The sequence below is a fragment of the Mesoplodon bidens genome (genome assembly GCF_964165515.1).
Source record: "Mesoplodon bidens genome assembly, chromosome: 10".
Taxonomy (NCBI): Eukaryota; Metazoa; Chordata; class Mammalia; order Artiodactyla; family Ziphiidae; genus Mesoplodon; species Mesoplodon bidens.
The window spans coordinates 48885831-48899400 of NC_138172.1; the positions used below are offsets into that span (position 1 = coordinate 48885831).

Below are 13570 nucleotides of genomic sequence, written 5' to 3' on the forward strand. Positions count from 1 at the left end.
AATGTGCATGCATCACCAAGGCTGGGATGGACCTTGGACAAGGTGTGTAACTCTGTAAGCCTTTGTTCTCTACCTGGCAAACTGAAAACCACTCACTAGGTTGTCCCAAAGATCCCACTGGGGGACTTTTACGCTTGTGAAAGCACTGGACCTCTTGTAGATGCCCAGCAAATCCTATCTGATGGGATCGTTCATTTTGTTTTGTTTTGTTTTTAACATTTATTTACTTATTTGGCTGTACCAGGTCTTGGCTGCAGCATGCGGGATCTTAGTTCCAGACTCTTAGTTGCGGCATGCGGGATCTAGTTCCCTGACCAGGGATCGAACCCAAGGCTCCCTGCATTGGGAGCACGGAGTCTTAATTACTGGACTACCAGGGAAGTCCCCGTTTTGATTTCTTAAAGTTATATGCTACTTCCTTGAAAACAAATGATTTCTGAGAACATGGCTGCTTTTAACAAATGTGAATATGGCATTTTCCCCAGACAAATCACAATGGGAGTTATCAGAAGGAGACCATTTCCTGACCAGCAGCAGGTCGCTGGGGACTCAGAGCTGGCCAGGGCCCGGCCCTTCACACTCTCACACTCTGGGCTGTTAGAAACTGGCTGTGAAGCGTCTGTCTTCTTGCCCTGGAAGGCTCTCTCCTGAGTGACACAGCTGCCTCTCCCCTGGCCAGCATTCAGCACTAGCTCAGGAAACAGCACCCTCGCCAGCCTCCTGAGATCTTCAGGCAAACGTCCTGGAAACCCCAAGGGATGCTTTCCGGGTCCCCTTAGAACTCGAGCCTCATACATGTGTCATCCCTTCTTGAGTGCTTTGAGAAAGCAAGCTCTGCAGGGCAAGAACCAGGAACGAGGTTTGAAAAAGCTACTTCCAGAAAATCCATATGGGGAAGTGGAGCTACAGCCCCACCTGAGAGCCTGACACGGGACAGAACGCGACAAAGAGGTCACCACAGAGGTTATGAGAAGGCCCGGCCACCACCATCATTTCTGGGTGTCTCCTCGCAAAGCCGGGTGGGGCTGGGGGTGAAGAGCGGGGCCCATGATCCCAGGGTCCCCCTTCGGAAGGTTTTACTTTCACGGGACTCTCCTCTGCCCATCGCAAGTCCCCAGGGCTGCCCCAGGACCAGCCTCTCCCCCATGGGAGCCCACATCTTATCTCTGCCTGACACACAAGACGAGAAGCCCACAACCTTCTCACCCATCAGGCTGTGAGTGCATTTTTCATTCTTGAATACCCAGCCCTTAGCACAGAGCAGGCACTCCAATGTTTGATGGATGAAAAGAGGCTGCCCAGTCTTACTTTTTAGTTAAGCTCCCTCATTTCAGTTTTCATACTCAAATACAAGGGTCGACTTTTCTTACACTGCCTTTTGATCTTTGTCTAGCCCTTTATTTTTTTTTGCCGGAAGGCGGCGGGGGTGCCTGCACCACACGGCGTGTGGGATCTTGGTCCCCTGACCAGGGATCGAACTCAGGCCCATGGCAGTGAAAGCGCCTAGGCCTAACCACTGGACGACCAGGGAAGTCCCTGTCTAGCTAGCCCTTTAAGACACAAGTCATTGCTCCAAACCAGTACCAGAACTTTCTGCGATGGTGAAAATGTTCTGTGTGCTATCCAGTACAGTAGCCACGAGGCACGCGTGGCCATTGAGCACTTGAAATGTGGCTAGTATGACTGTACAACTGAATTCTTCATTTTATTTGGTTGTAATTAATTTTAACTTAGACAGCAATATATCTGGCGTGCGGCAACTGCACTGGCAGTGCCAGACCATCTAGCTTGTTCTTTTAATTCTCAACCTTCATGCAAATTGAGGATGCTGTGGTCCCCTCGGCTCTGAATCACCTCCTGTTCCTCACTGAGTGATGCTCTAACAACCTTAACAAAGCAAAACGCCAGCGCCTCTTCCATTTCCGAGCACTTGCTCTGGGCCCGAGCACAGCCGTCTTGATGCATCCCGGGAGATGAGGGAGGAAGCACGTCTCCAGAAAGGAAGCCAATGCACCCAACCGCCTAGGACTCCGGGGCGTCTGGGGCCAAGAGGAAGGAGGGAAGGGGAGGGTGTGAAAGAAACCCGCTCTGGGGCTCTACGCCAGCCAGCAGGGCTGCATTTATTTATCTCACAGGGTGTTACAGTTGTCTGCCCTGCAGCTGAGAGACCAGTCCGTGTCTAAAGGAAGGGGACAGAAATCTGCTTTGTCCGTGTTCCCTGGCACCTCCTGCTGTTGTTCAAAGGGAGCAAGAAGACCCAGGTGGTGGGAGGTCTAGGGGAGGATGCTAGCTCAGGGCAGGGAGATGCCCTCAGGGGTGTCACTGGAAAAAAAGAAACCGAGTCACTTGCATGTTTGCATCCAAACTGATACAAATGACATCTATCACACTGCCTGCCATATTCTGGTCCACCTGGCCATGGGGACAATGCTCACTGCCCAGAGCATGACAAACAGCAGAGGCCACTCAAGCCAAACCCTTGGAGAGAGGCTGGGTCCAGGACTCTGTTCCCAATGCAACATGACTGCATATGCAGGACGCAGTCCCCAGGGCTCGGAAAGCGAGGCCACCCCATCCCTTACACAGAGAGATAGGACCTCTGATCAGTGACAATTATTGCTTAAAAAAGAACTGCTAGGAATGCTCAGTTATGGGATTAGAGAAGAAGCACTAGTCCTACTGACAGAGCATATGCAGGAGCTTTGTGATGTGCACCTGGGGTCCCCTTAACCTGGGGACCCTTCAGTTCTGGCCCCTGCAGACTGTCGTGCCTGGGCTCTCTCCCTGCCCCTCCCCCTGCACACTCTCCTCCCTCCCTTACCCTACACACAACAAATCCTTTCACCTGTACAGAGGTGTTTAATTAGCATGAAGCAAAACTATTGAACCACTAAGACTGAATGAAGAAGCTTAAGAGTAACTTCTGCTCAGAAAGAAAGGCAGCAGATACAAGGCTTAGTGACCGCTGCCTCCTTTTCCTTTCAGAGTTTTAACACATTGTCCTCTTTGTGTCTGTCACTTACCTCCCACACCCAATTTGACTCTCTGTGATCTTTTTCTAAGTCCCCCTCACGTAGGTGGCTATGCTCTTCCATTAGACTGGAGCAGCCCTTTGGTAAATTACTCCAAAGTTAAACACATTTCCCTAAAGGGCACACTTCAGCTTCACTGGCACTCTGGAAATGCAGAGAAAATGCTTTAAAACCTCCCTCTCTGACCCAGCAATTCTAAGCCCAGGAACTTATTCAAAGGAAATAATTAAGGATGTCCGCGAGGCTTTTGTTAGAAGGATGTTTACCCTGCCGCTGTTTATAATTGTGAATAATTGGAAACAACTTGCATGTCCCTCAAGCAAAGCTAAAAGATCCAGGGCCCAAGGACTGCCTGGTAGGAAGAGACCAACAATCAGTCACTAAGTCAGTCAACCAACCCCAGAGTTAAGGTAGAGACCTAGGGTAGATCCAGATTCCACAGGGCCTGAATCCTACAAATATAGGGCAACTACCTTTAAGAAAATTAATACAAAATTACGAATATAGAATTAGGCACAGGGCCTTGGTAGGGAGGGGCCTGTGCAAGTGAGAGGCCTTTGGTGGAAGTTTCATTAGCCTCATAATAAGCCTAGCCTCTAAAGATATAAAGAAAAGTAAGAAGGAGAAAACAGGAGATGCTGTAAGTGTCTAGCTTCAAAGACCATTGGCATACCAAGACTGGGCAGCATAATCAGCAGAGAATAACTGTCAAGGTCTAAGACCAAGAATACTGGGGGGAAGGGAGAGGAGAGAGAAAAGAACAGGGAGGAAGACGCTAGGAAGAAATAAGAGGACAGAAGACAAGGAGATAAGCAAAAACTAAGACAGAGTTAAGGCAGTGGGGGGCAGGGAATAAGAAAAGTTGCTTTAAATAGATTGCAATAGAGATTAGTTGGTACTTGAAAAAGTATAGGGATAAGCGCTCCAATAAAAAGAGCAGCCCACTCAGTATCAGAAGCAGAGAGAGCGATTTTGAGACCGGAAGCCTGGCTGTGGATGGACCCCTGAAATACTTGAAATATTGAAATATACTTGAAATATTCATACCAGACAGCCTTTCCTCATCACCTTTTTAAAACAAAGCAGGCTGGACTCTTTTTCCAAGTCAGATCTGCTCTTGACTCCCCCTACTCCCGAAATGGGGCAGCTTTTACTCGTGGCCCAAAGAGCTCAGAGACCCATGAGGCTGCGGAGCTGCAGACCCCGTGTGGTGCTCCACCTCCCCTGCCTGCCCCTCCTCAGCAGCCCCCTGCCCAGAGTAGCCCTTCTATTTTTTAAAATTAATTTATTTATTTTTATTTTTATTTTTGGCTGCGTTGGGTCTTCCTCTGGTTGGGGCTACTCTTCGCTGCGGTGCAAGAGCTTCTCATTGCAGTGGCTTCTCTTGTTGCAGAGCACGGGCTCTAGGCACACGGGCTTCAGTAGTTGTGGCACGAGGGCCCAGTCGTTGTGGCACGCGAGCTCTAGAGCGCAGGTTCAGTAGTTGTGGTGCACGGGCTTAGTTGCTTCGCAGCATGTGGGATCTTCCCGGGTCGGGGCTCGAACCCATGTCCCCTGCATTGGCAGGCGGATTCTTAACCACTGCACCACCAGGGAAGCCCCAGCCCTTCTATCTTTAACAGCCCTCCCCACATGCTTTGTGCCAAGGTCACACAGTTCGGGAGCCCAGCCCAGGATCCTGGGATGTGTTCTCCAATTGCTCCTGCCCAGGCTACCTTCTCTACCAAAGTCCACAGTGGACGCTGAGTACAGAGGACACAGAAAAGGCGTCAGCCTGCTTTGCTTTAAAAGGGGGATTTGGCAAGTGCAAGAAAAGACAGCTGGTCTTAAACTCAGCAACTGGGTTAAGTGGTAGGGAGAGAGATAGGGAACTGGACAGGAGCTACACAAAAAACCTTAAAAACTTGTTCTCTTGGAGGCAGCTCTCCTAAACAGCATGATTGTTAAAGGGCTGGCTGGTCACGGAGTCCCCACTTTTCCAGGAACGCCAGAGGACTCGAATCTACAAACCCTCCGTTTTCTATCAGCCTCTGTCCAGTTCCGAGCAGAATTGCATGCTGAGCGCACACAGAGGGCTGACCTCGCCCTCCCAGCCTGCAGCCCCCAAGGATGTCCACACTGGTGACCACACAATAAAACCAGCCCCAGACCAGCTGTCATCTGGGGCCCCACTGGGGAACTACCCACACCCTAATTCTTTGAGGAGGGGTTGACCCCTTCTGTGGCTGCTTCATTCCCTCTTGTCCATAGGAAAGGGCCAAGGGGAGACCAACCTCCCCTGGTGCTTCTCCCCTGGGGTTGAGCACTCAAGCTCCGTGCCCCTTCCCAGGCGGTGCCTCATGGGGAGAGCTCCCACCTCTTGGGACTCTTAAGGGGACATTCAGGGGGCAACTGGACTCCTTGACCTCTACCGGTCTCCAGGGTAGCTGCCCCAGAAATCACCCACCGGTCCCACCGGACTTGTCACTGGGGTCCAGGACCATCCCCCTTCCCTGCCTCCGGACCCTCTCAGCTCGCTTCCGCAGAGGGCCTGGTGAGCAAGAAGGGGACCACACAGTCAGCATCCCCGCCCCCCGACCCCACGCACACCCAGCCCACTCGCATCTCGGGGTTACTCCGCTTCCTGCGCAGAGCCGGCGGGAGAGGCTTAAAGCCCGGGCGAGGCGGGTGGGGTGTCACCAAGAATTCCCCGAACTGAGGAGTCTGTCTCCGCAGCCCGGGGCCTTCGGGATTCTGGCCGGGCTGCCTGCGGCCCACGGGGGCAGAAGAACCAAGTTACTTTGCGACCTAGAGAGTTAAGCCGAGTCTGGCTAGGAGGCCGAGCGAGGGGCAACCCCGGCGGGGAGGCGCCCGAACCCCTCCGACTCGGGCGCCCACCGGGCAGTACGCTGGACCGGGAACCGGCGTCCTCCCTCCTCCCCGCCTTTCCTCGGCGGCCGGGCTACGCACAACGGAGACATTTAAATCGCCCCCTCGGGACGGCGGCGTGGAGAGGCCGGAAAGGCGGCGGCAGCGACGGCCTGGCGGCTGCAGCGGGACCAACCGGGCCGGGGTCAGGGTCCGGGCCGGGAGGGCACTTACCAGCGCGTGTTGTCGTGGAAGTGCTCCAGCACCGCGTAGCCGAAAAAGGACCCGGCGGGACCCTGGAAGCGCACGGGGCGCTGCGGGTCCAGATTGTAGGCGCCCGCGGGGCTCCCCGCGGCCACCAGCGCCAGGAGCAGCGCGCGGAGGCCCCCGGCGCCCCTCCGCGCCGCCGGGCCACCCATCACCAGCCGGCCGCCGCCCTCCCCTGTGCCCCGAGAGCAGGGCGCCGAGCGTGCCGGCGGCGGGGCCGCTGGGTCCGCCGACGGCCGGGAGGCTCCTGGGGGTCGGAGTTCTGCGCTCGGTCGCGGGCGCGACGCGGTGCCGGGCCGGGGGCGGTGGGCCGAGCTGCCGCCGCAGGCGAGTACAGGGGCGGCCAGGAGCTGGCGGCGTCCTCAGTCCGGCCGAGAAGTGTGCGCGCTCGGAACAAGCGGGTCCCCGGCCAGTCGGCGCTGGACTGCAGAGAGGCGCGCCCGCGGGGTGGGCGGCCTGGGCGGCAGGCGGCGGGACGGCGCGGCAGCGCCCTCTGCGGGCCACGAGTCCCCCACCGCCTCCCGCGGCCGCGGAGGAGCCTGGAGACCTGCCCGGGCGCCCCACGTCCCCGTCCAGATCGCGCCCTGGGCGCTCGGTCCCTAGGCGACCCTAATTCTCCCCGCGGCTCGGTTCCTTCTCAGCCTTACACTCACACCAAGGACCAAAGGAAGCCGGGTGAAGTTTATCTACTCTAGCCCTGCCCATCTGCTGCCCCTTCACCCAACTGTGAGATAACCTGTAGCAGGCAAGCCCTCCATAAAGGCCAGCTGTTGTCAATAACAACGATAGCCACGAGGGAGCAAGCAGAGGACCCCTCCACATGATACTCACCAGGCCTCCTAACCACTTATCCCTAAGTGTGGTCTCCGCACCGGCAGCATCAGCAACACCTGAGAACTTACTGAATACAATAGAATGCCAATAGAAAGGCCAATCAGCAGATCCCACTCCAGACCTGCTGAATCAGAACCTTGGGTTGGGGTCTAGCCTTGTGTGTGTGTGTGTGTGTGTGTTTAACTGGATAAAATACACATAACATAAAATTCACCATCTTAACCATCTTAAAGTGTACAGTTTGGTGGCATTAAGTACATTCACATTATTGTGCAGCCACCACCAGCCACCTCTAGAACTTTAATCTTGCAAAACTGCAACTCTATATCCATTAAACAGTAACTCCTCTTTTCTCCCCTCCCTCTAGCCCTTGGCAACCATTCTGTCTGTGAATTTCGCTACTCTAAGTACCCCACATGAGTGGAATCATACAGTATTTGTCTTTTAATGTTTGCCAATCCACGTAGCATAATGCCCTCAAGGTCCATTCATGTTGTACCACGCATCAGAATTTCTTTCCTTTTTAAAGACTGTACTTACACACCACATTTTCTTTATCTGTCCATCCTTTGAAAGACACTTGGTTTGTTTCCACTTTTTGGCTATTGTGAACAATACTGCTATTAACATAGGTATACAGTTATCTGTTCGAGATAAGTGCCTTCCATTCTTTAGGGTATATACCGAGAAGTGGAATTGCTGGATCACATAGTAATTCTATGTTTAATATTTTGAGGAACTGCCACACTTTTCCACAGTGACTGCACTGCATTTTACCTCCCCACAAACAGTGCACAGAGTTTCAATTTCTCTACATTCTCACAACACTTGTTATTTTCTGGGGTTTTTTTGGGGGGGGGAATTGTTTTTTAGGTAGCAAGTAAAAAAAGCAATAAAATTAAATTGGGAAAAGTAAGTTTTAGCCGAATTTCACCAAGCTTGGTTCTCCATCTGAGCTGCCCAGCCTCACTAGTGGCGCCCCTTGGCCACCCAGTCAACTAAGAGAGAGCTCAGCACAAACTGTTACACCTATTTCTCTCCCACACCCAATCCAACCAGTCTGTTTATTCCACCTCCTCAAGCTTTCAAATCCACCAACTCATTCTCATCTACTGAGTTCAGTTCAAGCCCTTGTCTTTCCTTGACCACACTATCAGAATCATTGACTTTTTAATGTCTGTAGAATCTGTAGTGATGTCAGGTTTTTCATGCCTGTTATTTGTAATTTGTATTTTTGGTCTTTATTTCTTGATCTGTCTTTGTAGGAGCTATTAATTTTCTTAATTATTTCAAAGAACCCACTTTTAACTTTGGTGGTTTTTATAATGCATTTACTTTTTAATTTTAAATTTTTATTTACTGATTTGTTTTTAATTATTTCTTTCCTTCTACTTTCTCTGGATTTAATTTGCAATACTTTTCTCTAGCTCCTTGAGATAGTTGCTTAGATTTTTAGCCTTACTATTTTTCTAATTCTTTTCTATTATATACATTTTATATAATATATAATAAATATATTATATAAAATATATACTATATATAATACATGTGTATACACATGCACTAAATTTCCCTGTAAGCACTGTTTGAGCTGCATCCTACAAGTTCTAATATGCTCAAAATATGATGATCTGACATATGTAGATTTTCATGCATCTATATGTATACATGCTCATAAAAAGAGGTCTGAGTGGGGAGGGGGGAGAGATAATAGAGGGGTGGAAGACTGGGAGATACAAACTATTAGGTGTAAGATGTGCTCAAGGATGTATTATACAACATGGGGAATATAGCCAATATTTTGTAATAACTAAATGGAGTGTAACCTTTAAAATTATATTACTTTTTAAAAATTTTTTAAAAGAAAAAAGAGGGGGCTTCCCTGGTGGCGCAGTGGTTGAGAGTCCACCTGTCGATGCAGGGGACGCGGGTTCGTGCCCCGGTCCGGGAAGATCCCACATGCCGTGGAGCGGCTGGGCCCGTGAGCCATGGCCGCTGAGCCTGCGCGTCCGGAGTCTGTGCTCCGCGGTGGGAGGGGCCACAACGGTGAGAGGCCCTCGCACCGCAAAAAAAAAAAAAAAAAAAAAGAATGGAAATAATACAGAGGAAATTGATGAAATAGGAAATGAGTAAGCAATAAATAAAATTAATAACCCCCCCCAAAAAAGGTCTGGATTTTACCTGAAATGTTATATGTTCATATATATATATATATATATAACTGATTATATATATGTTATATATCTATGTCATATATATATAACCTGTAATGGTTATAGCTCAGATTGTGGGCTGTTCTTGCTGATTTATGTATCATCTATCCATCTACCTACTCACTTACCCATCATCTATCTTTCCTTTTGTACTGCTTAAATGGTCTACAGAGAGCCAGCAGTGGATGTAAAAGATGCTCCACCCATAAAGCCAAAGCATTCATCAAAGTGAAAGCCTGTTAGAACAGCCTGGCCTCTGTTGAGGGGCTGACACCTGCTTGCACTCCCAGTAGAGGTTAAGAAGGAGAGCAGCCAACCTGTGGAAGAAAAGTATCCTCATGGTATTGTCAAAGGAGGGGGAGAAATAAAAGGACCAAGATCATTCACACACCAGATAATCATTCTCTAAATAACTGATACTTAGCTTAATGCATTTCTTGATGTTAATTCTTTAAAAGTTCTCCGACTTTATTTTTCGTATAAGACAAGCTACACTTCCACATGGTTTTGAAATCCAGAAAGTTCATGGGAAGGGCAAATACTATCACTAAACCTTCAACTGTAATAGCAGGCAGAGATTTAAGCAAATACTTTCCCACTGAAGTATTTCATATGCCAAAAGTCTCACTGTTATTACTGGGTGCAATATTTCCAACCTGCTTCCATGCTCAAAAAAATGTTTTTTCCAGAGATCCAAATTTAGTTAAACTGCTTTAAGTAACAACCATCAATATTAGCATAGATAATGCCAAGGTTTTATTTATTTATTTATTTATTTAATTTATTTTTGGCTGCTTTGGGTCTTTGTTGCTGTGCGCAGGCTTTCTCTAGGTGCCGCGAGCAGGGGCTACTCTTCGTTGCGGTGCATGGGCTTCTCACTGTGGTGGCTTCTCTTGTTGCAGAGCATGGGCTCTAGGCGTGTGGGCTTCAGTAGTTGTAGCACGCTGGCTCAGTAGTTGTGGCTCACAGACTCTAGAGCGCAGGCTCAGTAGTTGTGGCACACAGGCTTTGTTGCTCCACGGCATGTGGGATCTTCCCGGACCAGGGATCGAACCCATGTCCCCTGCATTGGCAGGTGGATTCTTAACCACTGAGCCACCAGCGATGTCCCGATAATGTCAAGTTTTGAAAACATGTCTCACGTCAATTTAAATATTAAAACTAGCATGCCACTTTACAAAATGTAAAACTTTTCAAATGATGATATTTCTAGGAGGCAGTTCAGGGTGATGAGTCAGGGGCTCTGGTGCTCATAATCCCAGTGTGGTGAGTTGTCAGGTATATAACCTGCTGGGGCTACCATAACAAAATCCCACAGACTGGGTTGCTTAAACAACAGAAATTTACTTCCTCACAGTTGTGAAGGCTGAAAGTCTAAGATCAAGGTGCCACCAGGGTCAGTGACTGGTGAGAACTCTTCCCTTGGGTTGCAGACGGCCATCTTCTTGCTATGTGTCACACGACCTCTTCTTTGGGCAAACACATGGAGAGAGAGGCAGCTCTCTGGCGTCTCTTCTCATAAAGGCACTAATCCTATTGGGATGGGGTTTCACTCTTATGACCTAATTTAACTTCAATTACTTCCTTACTCCAAATACAGCCACGCTGGGGGTTAGAACTTCAACGCATGAATTTTGGGAGGACACACACGTTCAGCCATAACATCATGTCACCTTGAGAAGTTCCTTAACCTCTCCAAGCCTCAGTTTCCCTATTTGTAAAGAGAGGATCACAGAGGGTTGCTGTGGGGGATTCAGCGAAATATGCCTCCTAAAGCACACAGTACAGTATTTGGCACATGGGAAGACAGTGATAAGTGTTAGCGATTTAATCATTATTATTATGCAATTACTTTTAGAAATAGCTATTTGCATTTGGATTAAAAGAGAAAAAATTCAAAGCACTGTTCTTAAAGTAGCTTCCTTGTTAAGTGAGCCAGTTTAGAGCCTTTTTTGGCTTAAAAGTTCAAGACCTCACATCCCCACGTGCTTCAGGTACAGCTTGTGGAAGGCTGAGACATAACCCACAGTGGTGCAGCCACGACCTCATCCTCACGTGAGCGGCTCACCCCAGCTGGGCTTCCTCCTCTACAATCACTGTAGCAAATTGTGAAATCTGCCTCTCACCGGTTTCCCAGATGTGAGCCATTGGTGAAGACTCCAGAAATGTCCTCCTTAGAGATTTCCTGCAGCTGCTACCCACTGTTCACAGGTTTTAAGTGCACTGTGTGCAGTGCCTGTGTACGTGCAGCTAAAAGATACCCTTCCTCGGTGCTCCTAAAGCACTCTTTGCCAGTCGTCTCCCCCCATTTCAAACCCTTGCATAATGTTATTATCTGGTCTGTCATCTGCTTCCCTCACTAGACTGCTCTCCAGAAGGGCTTCACTGTTACAGCTCAAGCACTTAGCAGCCTGCTAAGGAATTGGGGCTTGGCGGGGAAATTCTTCAGTTCTGTTTCACGTGGCATCACCTGAGGGTCTCAGTGGTACTTACCTGGCGGCTGGGCTTGTCTACAGGATCCAAGATGGCTTCATTCACACGTCTGGTGCTTTGGTGGGAATGACTGAAAGTGTGGGCTCGGCTGGGACTGTCAACAGTAGCACAGATACTTGGCCCTTCCAGCATGGAGAGAAATGGGCAGATTTTCATTTCTAACAATGGTCATGCATTCCCCTCAGATGGTGGGCGCTGGTAAACTTTCCCCAATGTGCAAACAACAAAGTTGCAAACGAAGGGACTTCCCTGGTGGTCCAGTGGTTAAGACTCCACTATTCCACTGCACAGGGCAGGGGCTCGATCCCTGGTCAGGGAACTAAGATCTCGCATGCCACATGGGGAGGCCAAAAAGAAAAAAGTTGCAAACCAAATTGTCATGACAACATTTAGCATATGTGGTCTGCACTGGTGGCCTTTCAAATACTGAGATTCTTCTACAGATGCAAATACTGCCCACAGGTTCCATTCAGGTTGGACAATGAAGCATGTTACAGCCTCTCCTCCTATCACAAGTCTCTAGAAATGAGACAAATGTGTTTTTGATTCATAATAATGTTGGAAAATTGGAAGGGGTTTCCTTTTAGATAAGAAATATTTAAAATCCCTGAAATATGGAAGGCAGTCTAATCAGATTTTGAAAGGAATCCTATACTTAGGTACACATGGGAGAGGACTCTTACATAGAAGTAGATTGAAGTTGGGCGGTGGTTCCAATGATGCTCAAAGCCTGAAGGTATGTATGGGAGAGACGGAAAAGAGCCACTTGGAGCGAGCACCTGAGTAGGAGCTGTCAGGTCCATGCCTTGTCCTCATTGCCCCTGGGACTAGGCAGCAGCAGCAGAGGTGTCCGCTTCCACGTAGGACCATGGAGCATGAGTCTTTAGACAGTGTCCCAGGGGGCTGACTGCACCAGGGAGGAGTGAGGAGTTCCTGCCCCCAAGAAAGCGCCCTCTGGTGGTGCTGTGTTGCCTCTCACTCCTCATCCTCGAAGTGGGCACAACAGGCAAAGACCAGCCAACAGGGTGTCCTCAAATACATGACTCCTCAGCTAAGCATCACCAAGCAGCTGTGCAAGAAAGATGTCACCCTCTTACCAAGTGTAACAATTAACGCCGAGAAAACAAAGCTCACAGACTGAACGGAACTGAATAATTGCTATTCTCAGGGAGTTGTAAGATTACCATGTTGCAAACATGATGAATGATTTTTAAGTATCTGATCATTGAAAAAAAATCAACATATAGGCTGAATAGAATAGGTTGCCAAAGAGCAAATTTGTGAGTTGTAAAATCAAGCCAAGAATTCTTCCAGAAGGTACCTAAGGTTTTAAAAATATGAAGTAGAAGTTAAGAAATGTGGACTATAAAGTGGACTTCAATGGATATAAACAATAAGGTCCTACTGTATAGCACAGGGAACTATATTCAATATCCTGTGATAATCCATAATGGAAAAGAATAAGAAAAAGGATGTATATATATATATGTATAACTGAATCACCTTGCTGTACAGCAGAAATTAACACAACACTGTAAATCAACCATACTTCAATAAAATAAATTTTAAAATAAATAAATAAATTGGACTTCACCAGAGTTTAAAAAAAAAACAAAACACTTCTGTTCCTCAAAAGACATTGGCAAGAGAATGAAAATACAAGCCCAGACTTGAAGAAAAATCTTTGCAAAACATATATCTATTAAAAGACTTGCATCCAGGCTTCCCTGGTGGCGCAGTGGTTGAGAGTCCGCCCGCCGATGCAGGGGACACAGGTTTGTGTCCCAGTCCGGGAAGATCCAACATGCCGCGGAGCGGCTGGGCCCATGAGCCATGGCCGCTGAGCCTGAGCGTCCGGAAAAAAAAAAAAAAAAAAGATCTGCA

At 48.8% G+C, this 13570-nt stretch overlaps 1 protein-coding gene across 1 annotated transcript in view; it reads right to left on the reverse strand.

The window, feature by feature from the left end:
• The window catches only part of ITGA9 (integrin subunit alpha 9), a 296584-nt gene extending 289979 nt beyond the window's left edge, over window positions 1–6605 (reverse strand). Inside the window, exon 1 of the mRNA XM_081247512.1 lies at window positions 6114–6605. Coding sequence (XP_081103638.1) covers window positions 6114–6298 — 185 coding nt within the window. The 5' untranslated portion in view covers window positions 6299–6605. The remainder of the gene's footprint in view (window positions 1–6113) is intronic.
• Between the last annotated feature and the right edge of the window lie 6965 nt (window positions 6606–13570).